Source organism: Suncus etruscus, chromosome 8, assembly GCF_024139225.1.
Source record: "Suncus etruscus isolate mSunEtr1 chromosome 8, mSunEtr1.pri.cur, whole genome shotgun sequence".
NCBI lineage: Eukaryota > Metazoa > Chordata > Mammalia > Eulipotyphla > Soricidae > Suncus > Suncus etruscus.
The window spans coordinates 4156074-4179134 of NC_064855.1; the positions used below are offsets into that span (position 1 = coordinate 4156074).

A 23061-nucleotide genomic window follows, 5' to 3' on the forward strand; every position below is an offset into this window, starting at 1 on the left:
GGGGCCAGAGTGGTGGTACAAATGGTAAGGTGTTTGCCTTGCACACACTAACCTAGGATGAACCTCGGTTCAATCCCCGGCATCCCATATGGTCCCCCAAGCCAGGAGCGATTTCGATTTCTGAGCGCATAGCCAGGAGTGACCCCTGAGCATCACCGGGTGTGACCCAAAAGCCAAAAAACAAACAGACAAACAAAACCCACAACATTTGGTGTTTTATTTTATGGATCGAATTTCAGTTCATTTTGAATATTATTGTATGGGGGTCACAGTTCAGAATGATCAGAGACTTATCCCTGCTTGGTACTTGGGGATTGCTCCTGGTGGTGCTCAGGGGACCACACAGTGCCTAGGAAGCATTTGCTCCAGCCCATCAAGCTATTTTTTGAACCCCATTTTAGGTTTATGTAACTGAAAGAGCTAGATGAGTTCAGTAGCTAGATTTGCTCAAAATTTCTTGCTGTTTTGTAGTTTAAAATAATTGACTTAATAACCCTTCTAGGTGGATTGGTGCAGGAAATATTTTGGCATATTTTGTTACCACTGCCATATAACCTTCAGAGGAAATGATTGTTTAGTATATTATAATTGTAGTCATTGCAGGACTGTGGGATGGCCAGGAGATCAAAGACAAATGCACTGCCATAACCCCCGTTTGAAGTAAAAGGGTACGTGGGCAGCCTTCAGGGGCAGGATAAGTTATGCTGGTGGCTTAGCAGAGAAAAAATAAACCACTCTGTTATGTGGTAAGTTCTAAAGATGTTAGAGCTCTCAGGCCAGAATGATAGTACAGAGGATAAGGTGTTTGCCTGGTACATGGAAGACTGGTTTCCATCTCTGGCAGCTCCTTTGACCCTCCTTGTAGTCCCTGTAGCCTGCTGGGAGCACGCTGAGAGCAAAGTCAAGAGTAAGCCCAGACTACCATTGGATATAGCCCAATGCAAAAAACAATAAACGGCATTAGAGGTTCTTGTTTTATTTGTGGGCCATATTCTTTGCTCTTGGAGCCATATGCAAGGCAAGCACCCAACCTCCGTTAGATATGAGAGTTTGATAAGGCTGGATTAGTAGAATAGGAAACTCAGGTTGAGCAAGGATCAGAAAAAGAATAATGATTTATACTTGAATGATCCTTAACATATTTGTTGAGAATTGGGGTTGGAGAGATAGTACAGTTAGGGAAAGATGCTTGCCTTGCCTGTGACTGAGCCAGATTCGATCCCTAGCACTGCATAAGCATATGGTCCCCTGAGCCTGTTCATGATCCCCCAGCATAGAGACAGGAGCAAGCCCTGAGCACCACCAGGTATAACTCTAAAACAAATAAACTTCTTTTTGAAAATAGAAACAAATTGGGAAGAGGTTTTTAGAAAATGACAGAATTAAGTGGTGATGTAAGATTATGGTGTGGAGCTGTGAACCTGTTAAATTGCTTCTTTATTGACTCTGTGAAGCTGTGGATTATATAGTGTGTTTCTTTCAGCGGGAGGCAAATCTGAGTAATGGAAAATTCTAGCGAAGTGGGGAAGTTAGGACTCTGTTCCCAGGAAATCTGAGGAGAAGCCCTGATTCTACCAGATGGACACACCATTTGGTAGAATCATTTGGTGAAAGAGTGTCTGAGACAGACCATGTACAGTTGTCTACACTGTACTCAAGAGCCCTCTGGGGACTGGAGAGGGACTGTCAGAGTCCCTAGCTGCTCCTGGGAGAAGGCCCATTCCCTCAATCCTTGGGGCTTCTCATGTGTGTAGACAGTCTATTAGGCTTGACTTCTGAGACAACAGCTAAGCTGCACACGTGAAGCAGCCTTACTCTGTTAGAGGTTCATCTGTTCTGTAGTGGCTTCACATCTTGATGTCATATTTCAATTGAAAGCTTTTGATATACCCACAATACAGGTGGTCACTCAGAGCTATATTTTCTTTGTAAACCCTGTGACTTTGGGGGTCAGATGATTGGAAACTTTCCGGGAATTCTGTGATTGCTGAAGAGGGTTTTAAGCAACAGTGCTGGAACCATCCACACGCTTGGGCAAGTGAGAAGAAGTTGAGGTGCTAGAGAACTAGAACAGGGGTTAAGAAGTGCTCCTTGCCTTTTGCAGACACTGCTGTGAATCGCTGGTCCCATGTCCTGCTACAGTGGTCAGGGATGGAGTCCAGTGGGCCACACCCTGCAGTGCTTGGGGCTAGTCTTGGCTCTAGGCTCAAAAGACCTATTCCTGCTGCTCAGGACACCCTGTGTGATTTCAGGTCTGAAACGGGGATTGGTTGTATGCCAGGCAAGCTTGTACCTCCTCTTCCCAGAGGCTACTTATTGGCGTTTTCGGAAGTAAAGGTGAAGATTGGCCTATTTTTATGGATATTGTTTTCTGGTATTTTTTTCCTATTTCCTTTTTTGTGAAGCAAAATAGTTGATATTGTAAGAACTTTAGAAATATATGAAGAGAGAGATGTTCAAGAGAAAACATGAAAGGAGAGAGAGATGCTCAAGAGAAACCAGAGAGAGGAGAGAGAGGGAGGGAGAGAGAGGAGAGAAAGGAGAAAAGAGAGGAGAGGAGAGGAGAGGAGAGAGAAGAGGAGAAGAGAGATAGAGATAGAGAGAGAGAGAAAAAGAGAGAGATGCTCAAGAAAAAACATTCTCCCGAGGTAAAATGGAGACAGGCTTTTGGGGGATTTGGGAGAAGGTAGTTACAGTCCCTCCAAATTATCCCTCCTGGCTCTCCCCTTCAGACAAGTTGGTATTGTCACAGAGAGCCTTGGACTTTTGATGGTCCTTTCACATTCTTAGCCGAACCTTTAAGGGTCTCCTGTAGCTTCTTCCTAAGGATCAAACCCAGCAGAGTTGGTATGTGGATTTACCCATTGGTGCCCATACAGCTCTGGAATTTGACTTGGGGCCTTGCATATGTGAGGCCCGTGCTCTGCCTTTTAAACCATACCCTTGGCTCCACATACGTACTTTGATGTTGATTAACTAACCAACTTTGCTTTTTGAATTATTTGTGAAAGTTCTTCATGTCTCCCATATGACTTTAGTCCTTTGGTGGTTTGTGAATTTCTCTTTTTTTCCCATTTCTTCACATTCATTTTTCCATCATTCCTTAACTTCAGTTGTTTTCCCCTCCTTTGTCCTTTCATTATTTCTGTATTGTTATTTTTGTTTTGTTTTGTGGCCAAACCCTGTGGTGCTCAGGGCTCGCTCCTGCCTTTGTGCTCAGAGCCCACTCCTGGTGGGCGTTGGAGGTCATTGAAGGTGTCAGGGATTAACCCAGGTTGGCTACATGTAAGGAAAGCACCCACCCTGCTGTAATATTACTCTGGTCCCTTTCTGTGGTGTTATTGCAGTGACTGGGGCTGCAAACTTTTGATGGCTGTAGTGCTTGCTGTAGGTGTGTGTTTACGTCGGGGGTATTCACACACTTCTCTTGCATTGCTTGCTGGTGGTTGCTCTCGCTTAGATATGCTAGCTCCCATGCTTTATGAAGGGGCGGAACTCAACCCTCTTGAGTCCTGTCCTGAAGCTTGTTAGTGGCTACACACCTGGGGGCTTGTGTTCTGTAATGTGGGAGCCTTTTCTGGCACAGACACAAGAATGCTATTAACTACTGTAGGTGGCACTGGAAAGGAAGCTCACGGGCGAACACTTGTGGTGCAAGTACTCTTGGCCCACAGCAGGCCTGGGGTCCCAGTTTCAGTCTGATGAAGTGAATGCAGATGGGCCTTTCTTTCTCTTGGTTCTTTCTAGACCCCGAGATGATCTTAAGTAGCCAGGAAATTCTTGTTGGTGTCCTGTGTGGCTGAGATCCTTAAGTTTAATAGTATTAAAAATAAAGTATGTGAGTATTTTTATTTTGTCAGAGCATAGTCCAGCTATATGTTTTTGGGAAGTGGAAACTGTGGTGTTTGTGAACAAAAAAATGAAGCAATGTCTTGTTTGGTTTTTACAAAGTTGATTCCGGGAATTAACTCATTTCCTATACTCTTTTGGCCTCTGGGGCCATCTTGGCCGGAATTGCTGGGGTAGTTCAGAAAGCCCAGGATAGACATGACTTCTGAAGGCTGTGTGTCACCACAAGATCAGGAGTCAAGAGAGACAATGTGTGAACAAGTGGGGAACAATGAAAATTAAAGGAAGCAGTTCTTGGCCACTGCAGGAGACATGGGATAATTACAGTATTCTCCCAGTGTCTAAAATGCCAGTAGGTTGCCATTCTTTTCCATTACTTCTTCCTCCAGAGTTGTGTGTGTTTAAGAGAAAACACAATTTAATAGTGGGGTTTTATTTTATTTTTTAAGCACTTGCTCTTTGATATCTGATGCTCTTTGATATTTTCTATCTATTAAGTACATCTACGCCCCAGTTAACCTTCCAGATACTAGCGGAAGATGTCTGCAGGAGCCTTGGATCTCATCACTTATCTTTATCATTCTTCTGTAGAGGAAATACCTGAAGAGGGAAAAAGGGAGAAAAAAGGGGGAAAAATGTGCAGAGTGTGTGAATCCCATGGCAGTCGAGTCAGATTTCTGTGGGGCCTTCAGGATTTTACTTCCCCCCCTGGAAACCAACTTTGGCTGCTCCTTGCCAGCCGCACTGCTCCCCCCCCCCCCCACCTTGGGATGAGCCTTTGAACCCATCCTGATATGTGAAGGGAAGAGTCCAGTCGCTCCAGGGAAGGGGCCAGGGAGATGACGAGAAGCCTTTGGTGGGAAATAACAGAACTCTTCTGCAATCCGATCCAGGCTATTAACACTGTAAAAGAGCCTCTGTACTCCAGATTTCAGTTGGGGTGAGTCATGATTAAGGGTGGAGAGTCTGATCGTGAGGCCTGAAGTCAATACCAGTCCTCCCTCATTGTTTCCCCTTTTCCCCTTAGGATACAGATATCTGCCTATGTTGATGTATCAATGGAAAAAAACACGTCGGCATCTATTTCAGAAGAAGCTAAAATGAGAGGTGTGATAGACGGGCTAATGGAGCTGGTGTCCCATTGGTGTGGGTGATGGGGCTCGGGGTGGGCCCCAGCAGAAGGCTTGGCGTTGGTGGGATGAATGTCAAGGAAGGAGAGAGAGTGGCTGCTGGTTGTTGTGGGTGACGGGAGGAAATTAGAGGGCTCCTCGCTTGATGATTAGGTTAGTGCTTTTCAACATGTGATACCTCCTACCCCCCAGAATGTTGTTCCTTTGGTCTCTATTGTAGGGAGCACAGAGACTTCAGAAACATCAGGGGGAAGGAAGTAAAGCTGTAGTTTGGTTCAAGCACAGCGCTCAAAATTGAAGCGTTGCGTTTTTTTAAATGGCACTGTTCCTAGTTTGTTTGGTTTTTCTTTTTCCCGAAAAGTATTGAGTCTTTGAAACACAATTACTTTAAAATTATTGGTCCCTATTATTCAGCATGTCCCCCTTTAGTAATCCTTGAACTGGAAGTTTGAGAAATAGGCTTTTTCCCCCTCCCAAATTCCAGATTTGAGCAGAAGAATCTGGGAAAGAAAGAAGTAATAAGGGATGATGGAACATTCTCTTTTTTGTTTAGGATGTTCTTTGAAACTGAGAGAATTTTGAAAAATTCTTTTCAGTTATACATGTTGTATTTCCTGAATGCTTTTATTTCCCAGGTATGATAGTGTGAACAATAATTATGACCTAGTGTTTGCCTTCATGGAATTCACATGGTCAACTCACATGATTGTGCATGTACATGTATGAACAGCTATAGTACTGTAAATACAGGGGCAGTTTGAGCTTGAGTTTGTTAAGTATATGCACTTAACAGTATTTGCATACAAGAAGGGTAGTTATGCTGCAGTTTAGAAGACTATAGGGGTCCAGTAGAGTGATAGCGTCTTTAAGAGTGGGGAAAGACCGCCAGCCTGGAGAGGGACCTGGAAACATGAGGTGCAGGGGCAGGATGGATGAACATTTGCAGATTATGCTTTGGAGAGATTGACGCCATTGTTCTGTGAGGAATTGCGTTGTGTTGTAGTTTCTGCGTGCCCATATCTGGGAGAGTGCTTTACAGACCATCTCCCCTTAATTTACAGGGTGGGGTTAAGTGGGTGGAGGTAACAGGTATTACCAATCTTATGACAGACCTGCTTGTGCACCGTGTATTGCTTTGTGACTGGAGCATAGCTGAGGGAGTGAGGAGAGGACAGGAGGAACTGGACGTGCCCTCGTGGCCTGCCCTAAAGCTCTGGACTAGGTAGCCCCGTGAAAGCATCCTCTGTCTTATCTGTGGACCAGCTCGAGATTTTTCTTTGTTTTGTTTTGGAAAGTGCTCTTGGACAGTGCTCTGGGGCCCAGTCAAGAGGATAAGTGGCCAATTGGGCATTCTTTCCTTAGAAAAATTTCTTGGAAGTTGCACCATGGAATTTTCAATTTAAAATGGCATTTTATTATGAAAATTTCATAACAAATGGGAAGCTGGTTGGAGGATTCTTCTTTGATTCTCTAATTGACTCTTGGTGGCAAGGAAACATGACCATTATTGAACACAGGTTTAGATCCATTTCTCATTTTCTTGTCTTCCTGAAATTGCTTTTTGCATATTGCTGCACTTAATTCCGATAATATGAGCAGGTAGGAATTGCCATTGCTTAAGAGAGTAAGATACTTGCCTAATCTCATAAACTGGTAGATGGCAGAGTCTGTATTTAAACTGATTCAAACTCTTTTTAAATAATTATAAGAGGAGCTTTTTTATTTCTTGCATGGGAGATGCAGGATGTGGCTGGCATTATAAAGAAACAGCTGTTGATGCTTTAAGTTTATGGGGAGCTTATCTCAAGAGCTGGGGAAACTGAGTACTAGCCTGGATAGGTGGAATTTCTATTTCTATCCATAGATATTAATAGGTCTGCATCTATTAGCATCTTGATTTTTGACAGCCTGCAGTCTCTCTGCTTAGAATAGTGGTTAGATGGGTAGCCTTTTAAAAGAACTTGTCATAATTAAGGGCACTTGTTTACAAAGCTAGCAACACTGATGACCTCTGTATACATAGTTACTATCTCATCTTGCCACCACCAGTGTGCCCAAGACCTCCCCACTGGTCCTGTCTCCAGTCCATCTACTCAAGCATTTTCTGTTTCATTCCTTCTTAATTATTTTTGTTTGATTTTGGGCCTTTCCTAGAGGTGCTCAGGGCTTACTCCTGGGTCAGTGCTCAGGAACCACCCCTGGCAGTGCCCAGAGGACCCTATGGGATGCTGAGGGTCATACTGGGTAAGCTACATGCAAGGCAAATGCCCTCCTTACTGTACCATCTCTCCAGCCTCATCAAGCATTTTCTAAGTCCCCGGTCTTAGTAAGAAGCTCTCTGTGGCCTTAGCCTATTTCTGGAATGCTGTGATCGTCTACTGGATTACTGTGGAAAGGTTTGAAGAAATATAAGTAGATACTTGTTTTATTTTTCCTCTCAGGTTCTGTACTATTTGACTGGTGTTAGGACAAAATGACATCACTTTGCTGGAAGCAGAGCCAGGCTGAGGTAGCCAAGGAGGTACCTCAGTGAAGATGTGAAGAGCAGCCACAGGAAAGGCGGCTGTGAGGTGTCTCACTAAGAACAGCAGTTTGGGGGCAGGCTTCAGAGCCCACTGGCTTCCTGGGGGAATAAATGCACTGTTGTTACACATTAGAGAGGGCACAAACTGGGATTATGTCTTTTTTCTTGCTTCAGACATATCAAAATTTAATATCCATAATTTCTACCTAGAGACTAGGAACTATGAATTTTCAGAACAGAGAATTTTGGGAAATTAATTGACTAGGAAAGAATGCAAATGGAGTGAAGGGTGCCGCTTAGTCAGTCACTATTGTAGACGTGTGATGGGGTTGCCTGAAATTCAAACAAATCACATTTGTAATACAATAAAATTGACATGCACTTCAGAATTCAATTTGGGAAAAGTTATTGAAAAATATTTTTCATACAAAGAAGTACAACTAATGATACAAACACTGTCTCAGCCCACAGAAGTCTAGGAAAGTAATAACACCCTGCCGCTTACATGATTTCAGGGCCCCTACTGTTCCACTTAATTGAATTTTAAAATGTAGACGAAAAGAACAGGAGGGGAACAGAATGTGTTACTTCCTGGGATATTTCACCTGCATATTCTGGGCTTCATAGTCTCAGTGACAGCAGTTTTCCCTCCTCGATACGGGCAGGAAAAGTTATTCCAGAATAGCTGCAGAGATTAATGTCTTAAAAAAAGAATAAATGCTGCATACCAAAGATTCCTTTTAGTGTCCAAAAGGAATTTCTTATTTAAGAATACTTTTCAGGGCCCGGAGAGATAGCACAGCGGCGTTTGCCTTGCAAGCAGCCGATCCAGGACCAAAGGTGGTTGGTTCGAATCCCCGTGTCCCATATGGTCCCCCATGCCTGCCAGGAGCTATTTCTGAGCAGACAGCCAGGAGTAACCCCCTGAGCACCGCCGGGTGTGGCCCCAAAACCCAAAAAAAAAAAATACTTTTCATACGTGGTCTAGTTTTTTTGGTGGGCCACACTTGGCCGTGCTTAGGCTCCGTACTCAGGGATCACTCTAGGTAGGCTCAGGGGACCCTCTGGGATGCCGGAGATCCAACCCAGGCACTCCATTTGCTGTGCTATCTCTGGCCCCTCTAGATCAAGTTTTGAGTTGACTGTTTCTTTATACTTTGCTATTACTTGCTCAGGATATATGTTGAATATCTATTAGGTTAATACAGCTCTATTAGGACTCTGATAAAACCTAGGAATTCAGAACTAATAATGTCATGGACATGCCCATTCTATTTGAGATTATGATTTATTTTTGCTGTCAAATTTTCCTCACTTATGAGTTTTAAAGAAGGCTTTGTAGAAGTTTATGTAAACATATTACTGCATGCATCTGTGAATATTGATGGAATGTATATATGAAGTGTGCAGTTTGTAGGTTTTGAAATTTTTATATTGCGAAAGTTTTCTGTTGCCTGTTTAAACCCCATTTCTGTCTCTCTCATGCCCTTTCATTCTTCTTGGCAACCTCTTACTGCTTGCATTACTAGTAGACTCGTTTGCATTTTTTAGAGCTTTATATAAATTGGATCATACATTATGGCCTGCTGTTGGTCTGGTTTCTCTCACTCAGCTTCATCCCTGCTGCTGCATAAAACAGCAGTTTGTTTCCTTTGTAGTAAGGGATATTATGCCGCGGCTAGATAAACTGGAGATTGTTTCTGCATTCACCCTTTGGTCGGTGTTTACATTTTTGTCCCTTTTGGGCTATTATAAATAGATCTTCTTGGACAATATGTATTAGCCTTTGAATGAGTATTTGTTTTCTCCCTCTCTTTCTCTCTCTCATAACTACCTAGGAGAGGAATGTTATTATGTGAGTAAATTTTAAGTTGTCAGATGTTTTACTAAGTGGGGAGCGCATTTTACATTTTCATCAGCTGTGTTAGTTTCAATTCCTTTACATCCTTGCAGAGCCTGGAATGAATGGTTTTGTTATTTGCTCAATTCTGGTGGCTACGTAGCAGTGTTCCATTGTGATCATTTTCATTCCCAGTGACTGCTAATGTTGAGCATTATTAGGTCTGTCTTTGCATCCAAATTTCTTTTTGTCTGGGAGTCTCCACATCTGGCTGTACTCAGGACTTATTTCTGGCTCTGCACTCAGGGATCACTCCTAGCAGGCTCAGAGGACCATTTGAGATGCTGGGGATTGAACCTGGGTCAGCTGCGTGCAAGGCAAACACCCTCCACGCTGTGCTATTGCTCAAGCCCTGTATCCAAACATCTTTTCCCAGAGTGTTTAAAATGATTCTGCTTTTCTCATTTCTTTAATGGTCACTTGCCTGCTTTTAATATTTGGATCAAATTAGTCTTGTCAATATCATTCATTATATTAATGAGCTTCTGGGTTTTCAAATTTGTTTTTGCAGGGGACTTTGGACCACTCCCAGTGGTGCTCAGGGATCACTCCTGGTTGGGCTTGGGAGACCATATTTGGTGCCAGCGATCAAACCAGGGTTGCCTGCCTACCAAACAGGCTCCTTAACATATACTCTCTCGTCACACCCTATTTTTATTTTTTTAAAAATTTTGGGATCCTGGAGAGAAGAGCATAGTCGGGAGAGCACCTGTCTTGCAGCAGCCAACCCTGGTTTGATCTCTGGCATCCCATATAGTCCCTTGAGCACCTTCAGGAGTGATTCCTGAGAGCAGAGTCAGGAGTAAGCCCCGAATATTGCTGGACATGGCTCAATATTTGTGGCCCACCTCCCCCAAAGTACTTGCACATTATTTTTTAAGTCTTTCTTGAGGCAGAAAGCTGGGCAGAGTGCGTGAGCAGTGTTCGGCTGGAGATTTCCTTTTTTGAATTTTGTCCAGCTTCCACAGTGTAAGTCTGATGTATCGTGTTAGTCATACGTTGATTTATGTTGTCTGACTAACTCTGGGCTGGCAGTACAAAAGAACACATACTTATTGCATTTATCCTTTGCATGAGAACATTACATTTCCCAGTCACTATTTCTTATATGGTCAATAACATGTCAAATCGGCTGAGAAGGGCTTTCCAGACATACACAATCATGGCCTGATCCTGTGTGTGTTGAGACCTCACTGGGGTTGAGACTTTTGATGTTATCATGGCAACTGTTGTAGAGAGTAAACATGGCATGATAACAGAGACTCTTGAATTATTGCTCTATAGTAGAACGTTGAAGGGGATTGTGCATTTAATGCCTTAGAACAGTGATGTCTTGGTGCTGTGGTCAATCAAAATCACATTTGCAGCTTGAAGTTGCTTGTATTCTAACTTGTATTTCATGTGCTGTCATCTGACCCCTTTAAACAGAGATAGTCCCGAGCATATGCCCGCCCGTGTCCTGAGTACTGATGAAAAGAACAAGTTGGGAGCCAAGATTATCAAAGCAGAAATGATGGGAAATATGGTAAGACTCAGAAGAGTAACATCTGTCTTCTTGGGAATAACATTTTTTGTTTTATTTTGTTTTTGGGCCACACACACAAGCGCTCAGGGGTTACTCTTGGCTCTGTACTCAGAAATCGCATCTGACAGGCTGGGGCCCAATATGGGATGTGGAGAATTGAACCCTGGTCTGTTTTGGGTGGACTTCATGCAAAGCAAACTCCCTACTGCTATGCTATCGCTTCAGCCCCAGGAATAACTTTAGAAGTGACTTAGCAGTATGGATGTAGCACATTTTGAAAATAACTGTTGTTCTTTAATTTATTGCTGGGGGAGGGAATACTTGAGTGATGGTAGAGACAAGACCCCTCAACCCTCCTCTTCCTCTTTCTCAGGGATGGAAGCTTTCTCTCTTTTGTTTTTGGGCCACATCCAGCAATGCTCAGGGCTTAATCCTGGCTCTGTGCTCAAGGATCACTCCTGGCAGAATTTGGGGGACCCTATTGGTGCTAGGGATTGAAATTAGGCCAGCCAGTGTCCTAAGGCAAGTACCTTCCCTGCTGTACTATCACTCCAGCCCAGAGATGGAAACTCTAGGGGCGGGAGATTCACTCACCCAAGTCCCCGAGGTCTCACTCTTCCTCTCTGTGCTCTCCTGGGTCCTGCTGGGCCTTGGGTTGTTTCTTCCTTGGAGACCTATTACTTCATTCCAGGGGATGAATGCCACAGGGGTTAATAAGTTTGTAATTGAGACAAGCTTATTAAAAATGTAAGATACCAGACCATAGTTGATAAGAATTTAGATGTTGACTGCAGGAGTATTTGCAGTGCTAGCTTTTCTTCCTGTTGTATCTATGTGTAATGCTCTACAGTGAAGAATTCAACTATATGTCACACTCATTTTATGGATATTTTTATTTTTAGGAATTAGCGGAACAACTTAAAGCCCAACTTGAAAAGGCAAATCAACTGAAAGGAACCATAACACAGGTATCATCAAAGAAATCTGAAGTAAAGGTAAGGAGTAAAAGTTTTGTTGATAGATAATAATGACCTTAAATAATGCTACTGCTTGGCAGTGATAGCATTCTAATGTGAATTATTTCTCTCTCTCTCTCTCTCTCTCTCTCTCTCTCTTTCTCTCTCTCTCTCTCTCTCTCTCTCTTTTTCTCTCTGTATGTATGTATTATGTCTTTGCTTGCTTGTTGTAAAATTTGTTTGCATTTGTATTCTTTCTTTTTTTTTTTTTTTTGTGGTTTTTGGGTCACACCCGGCAGTGCTCAGGGGTTACTCCTGGCTCCATGCTCAGAAATTGCTCCTGGCAGGCACGGGGGACCATATGGGATGCCGGGATTTGAATTGATGACCTCCTGCATGAAAGGCAAAACACCTTACCTCCATGCTATCTCTCCGGCCCCGCATTTGTATTCTTTCATGCTCCACCAATATGTCCTGGTAAAATTTTCAAGTCAAGGAGATGTGCTTTCATTGACATTTATTAAGCTCTTTCCCTACAGAATGATGGAATTGACTTGATACTCATTTAATGTAAAACAATACTTGTCCTATGGTCTTCCATCTGTTCATGAATGGGAAGATATAATCACTTGCTTGAACAGTTTCATTCGGATCGGAAGAGAGGAAAAGAAACCATAAAACCATGATTTCTGCCTACCAGAAAGTTCCCCTGTGACAGGGGAGTGGGAGTCTCCAGTTCGAAGGCCGATGGTGTGGCCCAAGCATATTGGTTCTCACTGGAAAAGTGACACTGTTGTTCAAAGGCTCGAAATAGGCGCAGCTCATCTCAAGCTGCATGAAGTGCACTTGAGAAATGAGGTCTTGTTGTCGAAAGAGGAGAGAAGTGAAAGGGGAAGGAGAAGGTCGCGGGGTCTCCACAGAGAGACTAGGGGAGACTGGGTCAGGTTAACCTTGGAGTCTCAGTCAAGAGGTGGGACTCTGGAACAAAACGCTATTCAAGGTTTAGGAGCAGAAAATGACATTTTGACAGGACCATTGTAATTTCATTTTTAAGAGTAGGAGGAGAGATTGCTCAATGGGATTTTAGTTTTGGGACCACACCCTATGGTATTCAGGAGCTACTCTTGGCCTGCTGCTCAGGGACCAGCCTTGGCAGTGCCCAGGGCACTGTGGGGTGCCAGGGTCATATCTGGCTTTCCATATGCCAGGCATGTGCTCTAGCCCTTTTCTAGCCCAAACTTCAAAGATCTTAAATATATTTATTCTCTGTGGAATTTTGTCTTTTTGAATCATATATTTTCTGTATCTTTATCACCCTCCAATCTGTGCCTCTTTTTGTACACTTGTCATTTGTCTAAGAAAGTTCTGAAGCTCAGAGGCCAGAGAAACAGCCCAGCAGGGAGGGCACTTGCCTTGCATGTGGCTGACCTGGGATTTATTCCTGGCATCCCATATGGTCTACATAGCCTGGGGGTAGTTCTCAGTGTAGAGCCAGAAATAACCCCTGGGCATTGCTGGGAATGACCCACATTCACCAGAATAAAGAGAAAAGTAAAAAAGATGATTCTGAAACTGGTTGCACTTCTCAAGTGGGATCTTGGGGTTCCCCAGATTGAAAACTATAAACTGAAAAAGTGGAAAAGATGAAAGCAGGTCTTCTGTACATAATGTTTTTACTGTTTAAAGAATAGCAGAGTAACCCATAGACTATTTTTATTCCTTGGAAACTACATTGTCCATTATTTCAATGATTTTAGCAGAAAGAAAAATGTTTGCCCTCTCTGCAGAGATGGGCTGTGTGGACTGTCCTTAGGCTTTACCAGGCCTGTGTGTAGACCAACCTCTACTAGTCCTCTGGAAATATTTCACTTCCCTCATAGGTACTTATTCCTCAGGGAGTACTTTGATTCTTCTACCTTTCTTGGGGGTAGGATGGAGGGCCATACTTACTCCTGGCTCTGCACTCCAGGATCACTCCTGGCAGTGCTTAGGGGACCACACTGGGTGCCAGGAACTAAAGCAGGATTGGCCACTTTGGCTCTAGCCCTATCTCTTTTAAATTAGTCTTTTGAGATGAAAGCAGAATTTAAAGTTGGCTTTACTTCACGCAAATTGGCTGACTTTTCGTCTACGGCCATACCACCCTGAACGCACCGGATCTTGTCTGATCTTGGAAGCTAAGCAGGGTCGGGCCTGTACTTGGATGGGAGAAATTTGCTGACTTTTTAATAGAAAAATCCCGAAATACTTGAGGTAGTAATTTAGTCTTTTTGGAAAAAAAGAAAATCTCAGTTATAGTCTGTTAGCAGAGAGGAATTCTTTCATTACTTAACTTAGAAATGTTAGATTATATGAGCATGTAAAATTTCTTGACTGATCCATCCATCTGTGAGTATAGTTTTGGCTTTAGTGGCAAACCAGCTCTCTAAATTGCTAGTTTCCTTATTTCTCTTACCTGTTCAAGAGTGAACTATTTACTATTTAAAACAAGTCCTACCTTTTTTTGAGTTTATATCTAGTGCTTGGCACGCCACAGACAACTCAGACATATTTGAAATGTTTGTTGTGTAGTTGTATTTTGTTTTCTGTAGTTTTATTGTGAATCTTTTTTTAAAATTAAGTCACCATAAGATACAGAGTTAAAACCTTGTTGATGGTTGCTTTTTCAGTCATACCAGGTATCAACACCATCCCTTTGTGTACATGTGTTCTTTTCTTTTCTTTTTTTTTTTTTTTTTGGTTTTTGGGTCACACCCGGCGGTGCTCAGGGGTTACTCCTGGATGTGTGCTCAGAAATAGCTCCTGGCAGGCACGGGGGACCATATGGGACACCGGGATTCGAACCAACCACCTTTGGTCCTGGATCGGCTGCTTGCAAGGCAAATGCTGCTGTGCTATCTCTCTGGGCCCATGTGTTCTTTTCTAAATTTTTCTAAATTTTATTTTTAATATTTTATTGAAACCATGTGGTTTACAAAATTCTTCATAATTGTGTTTCAGATGTACAGTGTATCAGGGCCAGTCCCATCACCATACCTTTTTATTGTGAGTTCTTAAAATGACCTATGACTTTGAAATGGTAGCCTGACCTTCACCGGGATCTCTTTCTTATTAACAAGCCTGGCCAATAGCGTCTCCATGTAACGTATGGTTGGACACGGGGAGATGAGATCCATGGAGTCTGGTTCCGTTGCCCGTTTTGTATCAGGTTAAATCTAATCCTAACACTATTAGCTTTTAATTGGTCCTGCGTCATGCCTCCCTGTAAATAATCCTTCCAGGGAATTACATTTTCAACACATTTATGAAAAGGGAAGCCCACTGTGATTTTTTTTTCAATACTGCAGGGAATTTAGCTTATCATTTGCAGTAAACTGTGAAATAGTCATTGCATAATGGCAAAGGAGATAGAAAGTTTTGTTTGCTCTACTGGCAAAAAAAAAAAAAAAAAAAGAAATATATTTTAATCTTCAGATAATTTGTGGGAAGAGGGTATCAGGTATTTTCTGAAAGAAATTGAGGAATTAAGCCTAATAGCACTTGGTTTGTTATCTTCTTGGATATTTTGGGGATAGATGTGGAAGGGCTATATTTATATGATTTATTAACAATTCAAGGGGAGAAAGGTTTACATGAAACAAGTTAACCCTAAAGTAAATGTTATTCTTGAACAGAAAAAGATATAAAAATTGCTTTAGCCAAACTTAGTCCTATACTAAGTTCTTCCCCTAATGGGGAGATTTTCTTTCTTTTTTTTCTTTCCACTAAACCTTTTCTACCCCCAAAATTTACTTTAGCCAAATGATAGAATGCATAGCTATTGAAGGTAGTTGTACAAAGTCAAGTTTAGGTTTTTAGTAAAGCTGACAATGCAGTTTTTAATTTTTAAAACAGTAGAAAGTCAGATTCTGATTAGTAATTGGAGTAGATAGTAACAAAGATTTGTGAAAAAGAAAATTAATATCTGAGTAAAGTTAACAATACTAAAACAAGAAAGCAAGTCATAAAATCTGGTTCGGCTTAGAAATCTGTGCTCAATGAGCATCTTCAGATATATTTGATAATAATGACTACCATCACTACCACTTTGCATTTAATTTCCTTATGATTTTTTACTTTTAGTTCTTTTCCTAAATGTATTACTTTGAATGTCAATATTTTGTTTTTCAAGACAATCATGCCAATCCACATGGATGGTATTAGTGCTCCTGCGACCAAGAGTTATTAGTAGTAATGCATGAGACTTGGTGAGCACATTGTGTGCTGGGACTTTCAATAAATGTAGAAATTTATTGAATTATTAAAATCTTGTGGCATCATTTATCCTTATTTTTTTAAATAAATTTAAGTATAGGATGAACTGAATCTCATTAAGTTCTAAATCAATGGCAAGAAAATAATATTAGCTCTGCTACAGTTAAATAGGGGCTGGAGCAATACTAGGTACAGTGTTTGCCTTGCTGACCCAGGCTTGATTTCCAGCACCACATCTGATGCCTGAGCCCTGCAGGCTAGGAGTGATCCCTGAGCACTGCCAGGTGTGAGCCAAAGCAAAAACAAAAAGAAAAGAAAAGAAAAAGAAACAGGAGATTGTTTAAAATTGGCCTAGACAGAATTTCAGACTGAGATTATAGCAGGCTGAATCAAAGATGTTCAAATGAAGGAAGAAGTTTCAGACTGAGATTAGAGCAGGTTGAACCAAAGACTTTCAAAGCAAGGAAGATAAGGGATAAATATACGATAAGGGTAAATATACATTAGGTTTAATGTAATGAAATTCGACTTAGACTTAACATTGTGATCAACTTAGAAGCCAGCTCAGAATATGTTGTCATTCTTATTATTGGAGAAGAGCCTGAGTAGAGAATCTCTTTGAGATACAATAGTTCATTCATTTATGTTGATTAATTGAAGAAAAAAAGTAGTGCTAATCTTTACATTTACTATTAATTGTAAATATAAGATCAATAGTTGATATGGATTTTTCTCATTTATCTTAACAGGTAATCTAATCTTTATTATCTGGAAATGAAATACATTTTTAGTATTTGACTCTGATATGAGAAAACACTGGAATGTCAGACAAGTTCTTGGTGTTACTTTAAAGTGGTTTTCTAATGAGAGAGTTCTTCACTATTCTTCATGTGATTCTTTATTAGGACCTTCCAAGAACATTCTCGTGGGTTTTTTTCTTTTGCTTTTGGGGGCCACACTTCGATAGGCTTAAGTGTTACTCCTGGCTCTGCACTCAGGAATTATTTCTGGTGTTGCTTGGGGATCATATGGAATGACAGATCAAACCCAGGCTGGCTTTGTGTCAAGGCAAATGCCCTCCCCAAACTACTGTTTCTCTAGCACCAGGCAATCTGTCCTTAACACAGAATAATATTTATATTTATTCTTTACTGTACCAGACATGTTGGCTAAACGTTTGTAGGAAAAATAATGTAGATTAAAAGTCGGATATAAGTCCTATTAGAATTGAGAGAAGGGGAAAGCATTTGAGGGCTGTTAAATGAGAGAGCCAGTGGTTTGAGTATCATGGCAGAGCTAATTTAATATGTTTTTTTTTTTCTTTTATTCCTGTAGTCAAGTTTCCATAGGAGCTTTGAATGGAGGAAGCCTCTGGGGCCTGACAGATATGCACAGGGCACCAGGGCACTTGCTTTGCACATGGCTGACTCAGCTTTCATCCCTGGTCTCACATATAGTCGTCTGAGTACTTCCAGGAGTAATTCCTGAGTGCAGAGCTAGGAGTAAGCACTGCTGAGTGTGGCCTCAAAACGAACAAAAAACCAAACCAAAACAAAAACAGAAATTAAGATCATTGTTCCATTTTATTGGGCAATGAAAATCCAGCAGGCTTATAGTAATCCATATTATAGCAAAGTTAACATAGTCTTGTACCTTCTTGCTATCAAATAAGAGCATGCAACCCTTTTGACACTAATTTCAAACATCACGTCTCAATCCTTCCCTAGGGTGAGGACCAGCAGGAGGTGATTCTGGTTAGAACAGACCAGTCTGGACGAGTATGGCCTGTGAACACACCAGCAAAAGCTCCTGAATCTACAGGAGGAAGAAGGAAGAGGCCAATGGTATTTCGAATCTTGGTCCAGTTCAGAATTCTTTTTGTTTCCTGTGGGGTTTTCTGTGCATTGGACTACTTAGAAATACTGTACAGAAACATAGCTTTCTTATTTAAAACTTAGAAGGTAATATGTTGTAATTCTTTGTGGTAACTCTTTGTCTTTTACAAAGTAAACATGGAATTCGTTTGTAATTTTCAGGTAAGATTGAACATTGAATACTTAAGGGCAATTAAAATGTGGGTGTGCATGTCTTTGCTCTTATTTCCGGCTCATTTTTGCATTCTTTGTTTTTGCATCTTCCGAGCAGTCCAGGGCTTGGACCCTGCCGTGCAACAGGTATGGAGCCACGCTGAGTGCTCAGGGCATCCTGGGCTCTACCTGCTTGTACCCAAAGGTCCCTGTGGTCCTGGGACTAAAACTGGACTTGGTTGCTTGTGCCTTCAGCCCTGCACAAGCTCTCTGGCTCCTCTTTTGAAAAATTAAGTTTTTATTGATTGATTGATGTTGATGTTGGGGCCACACCTGGCAGTGATTAGGGTTTATTTCTAGAACTGCTCTCAAAGCTCATTCCTCACAGGGTCAGGGGTTCCTGTGTGGTGCTAGGGATCAAACCAGGGCCCACCACTCACAGGCTGGAACTTTACCCACTGTGCTGGCTGGTGGCTCTGATGACATTCTCCCTAGAGCTTGCAGGGGCACCTTGGGCTCCCAGCCTGTGGTCGCTCTGATACCCCTGGGTGGGATATGCCTTTGCAGTGACATCTCAGTCACGGAGCTGCTAGAATGCTCCAGAAACCCAATTTTCCTTTCCGTCTTCCGACTCTACTAACTGGAGCCTTTTTTGGTTTGTTTTGTTTACTTGTTTGCTTTTTGGCTTACTAGGTTTTTTGGCTAGTTAGCTTATTTGTTGATTCCCTCAATAGACCAAACCCAGGAGGAGCAAACCTGCGGCCTTACTCAGGCAGGCCATGAGGCCCCTTTTACAGTTCCATAGTATTGCAGGCCTACACACCAAGGTCTGAAATCAAGGGCTCTTTTTTTTTTTTTTGGTTTTTGGGCCATACCCAGTGATAGCTCAGGGGTTACTTCTGACTATGCACTCAGAAATCATTCCTGGCTTGGGGGACCGTATAGGACACTGGGGGATTGAACAGAGGTTTGTCCTAGGTTAGCGCATACAAGACACACTCCCTACCACTGTGCCACTCTCTGGCCCCAAGAACTCTTTTCTTCACCTGGTCTAGAGACAGTTGATAGGAAATCTCAAGATGGAGCAGATGAAAATCAGAACAGAAATGGTTCCTTCTCTTTGATGTGTTTGCTAAAACTCTGCCTTTTTCAGTTTGATAACTGAACTTTGAGTAGCTGAAAACTTTTCCACATTAAGGCAGTATTTAGACTACAAGGTGGCAGAGAAGGAGAGAGGAGGGAAGAAGGGAAAGAGGGATGGAAACTTTTCTCAAACCTCAGAAACCAGATAGTTGTTTCTTTATATGAGGGGAGCTTAAATAAGGGGCTTAAAATTTTTCTTATTAGCTGTACTAGAGAGATAATACAATGGAGAGGGCACTTGCCTTGCACATGGCTGACCCAGGTTCTATTCTCAGCTTCCTATATCGCTCCAAGTACCACCAGGAGTAATCCCGAGTATAGAGCCAGGAGTAACCCCTGAACATGACTGAGTGTGACATGAAAACAAACAAAAATTTCAGGTTTCTTTAATAGAAATAGAACACGGGATCAATGAAAAGGAAAGATTGTGATACATGGTGGATTTTAATTAACATTTCATATCAGACTGACATGTAATGTCTGAGAAGTATTTCAGAACTCATGCTATTATTAAGTAATATTTGTTTTGTCATAGGCCTCTACGCATGAAGAAAAAGCAAGAGTCAGATACTTTCATGATGATGACAATTTGAGCCTAAATGATTTAGTCAAGAATGAAAAGATGGGAACTGCTGAAAATCAAAACAAACTCTTTATGCGAATGGCATCTAAGGTAAGGTATATTCCTAGGACACCTTGAAATATTGTTTGCCTTTTTTTTTTTTTTTTTTTTTTTGCCATACCCCATAGTCTTCAGGGAATACTCCTGGCTCTGCACTCAGGAATTACTCTTAGCAGGCTGGAGGGACCATATGGGGTGCCAGGGATCTAACCATGGTCAGCTGTGTGCAAGGCAAGTGCCTTCCCCACTGTGTTATCACTCCAGCAACACCTCTGAGTTCTGAAAAGTGGCTGTTCTACCTAGCAAATATCTGTTTCCTCGATGAGCTAGTTTTTCAGATCTTGACTTGATAAATATTTGGTAAGATATGTTAGGAATGCACATTTTGGAATTGATTTGTTTGGGACATTTGATTGGGACAGACGCACAATTGGGACTTGGACTTTTTTTTAAATTTAATTTTTGTTTTTGTTTTGGAGGTGGGTTTCCAGGTCATTCCCACCTAAGCAGTGCCCCCAGCCCACAACAGATGTGTGCTTGGACTACTGAGCTGGTTTCCAAGCTCAGGGATCTGAATATTTGGGGTGTTTGATATTACTATATAGAACATGCGAAAACTGGAGTGATGAAACCTACATGTGCCTTATTATCACATTGCCCACAGTGGTCAGAGCGCTAGTGATCCTGCGCTCCCTGGTCAGTTGATAGCAACTTCTTTATGGCGAGAAAGCTTCTACTGTTAACATCACAGAATTAGAAAATATTGGATTCTTGGAGGGAACAGGGCTCATTTTGCTGAACCCTTCCTCTTTTACTGGTGAGAAAATGCAAACTGAGTGGACAAAATGGCTTGGGTAAGGCTAGATCGGCCCTGTGGCAGCTCTCACTGTTGAGTTCTAGCAGCAGTCCCCCAGAGCTGGGCTCGAGTTCATTGGGGGTTTGGGCATTCAGGGAGGCCCTGCCTGGCCACTGCCAGCCCTGCTGCTGTGGCTTCATCTTCCAGGCCAGCCTTTTCCTTTAAACACGGCGCTGCCTTCTCAGTGACTCAGAAACAGTGAAGTTGTGACTATTGCCCACGTTGAATTGCTTGATGCAGTTTTCATGTGTCATTTATTGGTCTTAGGGAAGAAGAGGTGTGTGTTTTGCTTTTTTCTTAAAATACACGCTATTGACTCCCGCATCCTTTAAATATAATCTCTTCCATTTAAAATCCAGGACGTCAGTGTTTCCTTGGCAACGTAAACTTGGGCAGATCTTCATGAGATCTATATGCATCTTTCCTCATTAATTTTGTTACCACCATGGGCAGTAATTTCATCCTTTTTTTGTAGCGCTAGAGCATTGAGAATGAAATGGGAGGGACAGAATCTGGGAAGTAAATGAGAGGACCTGGGAAGGAGACGGAAAAGTAACGATGAATTTTCTTTTAAATCGTAAGAAAACAAGATCCTAATAAAAGCGTCCCATAAAAGACACTAGGTATTTAATAAAAGATGCTACTTCTATTAAGTTTTTGTTTTTCCCAAATTTGTGATACTTGAAGCTAAATATATTTTCGCACAGGCCATTTTAAAAACTCTTAGTACTTATTTCTATCATTTGTACAGAGCCTAAGTTCTTTGCTTTTAAATGTTCATTGAACATTCCTTGGGGCTCGCCGAGGAGGGTCAGGATGCCCATACTCGGGCTCGGATGCTGTGTAGTGACACCACCTAAAGAACGTTTGGAAGTTTGGTGTCATTTTATGAAAAACATTTTTGCTTCTATATCAAACTAAATAATGGGTTTTGATTTAGTTATGTGCATGTTTCCTAAGAGACACAGACTAGATTCCAGGTCAGTCTGCTAACCAAAATAGTTTCTATTTTTCTGAACTTTGCCTCTTGGTGAGAAAACTAGAGAAGTAATTTATTTAAGGTCCGCCTTTCAGTTCAGGTCCCATTTCTTTTTTCACTTTATGGTAAAATGCATGTAGCAAAGTGAAACGCCTCCTTCTCCAATACCAAAAAATGATACATGGAAAACTGTTCAAAGACAATTAACGTTTCTAGGTTCATGAATCTGTGACATTTAGATTCATGATGTTTCACCGTTATCACTTATCTCCATCTCCATCCAGAACAAACTTCTTCCTTGTCCCAGACAGAAACTTTATGCCCAGGATATAACTCTTCACCCCACCCACATGTCTTTCAGTCCTTAGAAATCTCACTATTTTTCTGTTTTGTTTTCTTTGTTTGTTTGCTCGTTTTTGCGCCACACCAGGTAACAGTCAGGGTTTACTCCTAGCTCTCCACTCAAAAATTACTCCGGGCAGGCTAGAAGGACCATGTGCGATGCTGGAGATTGAACCCAGGTCGGCTGTGTGCAAGGCAAACATCTTTACTACTGTGTTATCAGTCTGGCCCCAGAATACTCTGTTTTTTCCTCTGGAATTTTTTATACTCCAGAGGAGATATTTGAGTATCATATACATAGAATTACACTTAAGTCAACATCATATATTGGATCAAAGTCTCAAGTTCTGCCTCTACTTTCTATTTTATCATAGTCCCTCTTCCAACAAAGGCTTAAGGGAAGGTTTCGGCTTTATACCAACTGATGCAGTAAAGCCAAAGATCAGAAAAGTAAATGCCTTCCCAGAAAATTGTGAATAAATCTTATGATTAGTCATCTTGAAAATGTTATTAAATTAAAAAGAAAGAAGTGTGTTCTTTGCATTTCTCAGGAATTTAATGTGAGTTTCTTATGTAGCAAAACAAGGACGAAGATTACTTTGGACATTTTTTATTCTTTTAGACATAGGAATATTTCTGCGAAAATCACTGTGACTTGCTTATTATTATTAGTTATTATTATAACTAGCACTAAAGTCTTTTTTTTTTTAACTTGCTTGTTTACTTAGTAAGAGTGTGGAATGGAAATTCTCCAGTATTTTTAGTTTAGAATAACCCAGACTTCCTATAATCCTTGATGTCATCAAAAGTAGACATTTGTATTCTCTGTGTTTCCATGAAGTTTCTGGTGTTTCATTGCAATTCAGTGTCAGTCTTTATATGTGATTCAGTATCAGTGAGTGATTTCGGCTTTGTTTTCAGTGTGTTCCTTGTATATGTATTCTCCTTTCTTGT

At 41.5% G+C, this 23061-nt stretch overlaps 1 protein-coding gene across 1 annotated transcript in view; it reads left to right on the plus strand.

The window, feature by feature from the left end:
• Positions 1-23061, plus strand: part of CWF19L2 (CWF19 like cell cycle control factor 2) — a 62049-nt gene that overhangs the window by 16090 nt on the left and 22898 nt on the right. The window contains exons 9-12 of the mRNA XM_049778549.1: positions 10832-10928; positions 11831-11923; positions 17866-17982; positions 19844-19981. Of these exons, the coding sequence (XP_049634506.1) occupies positions 10832-10928; positions 11831-11923; positions 17866-17982; positions 19844-19981 (445 nt within the window). The remainder of the gene's footprint in view (positions 1-10831; positions 10929-11830; positions 11924-17865; positions 17983-19843; positions 19982-23061) is intronic.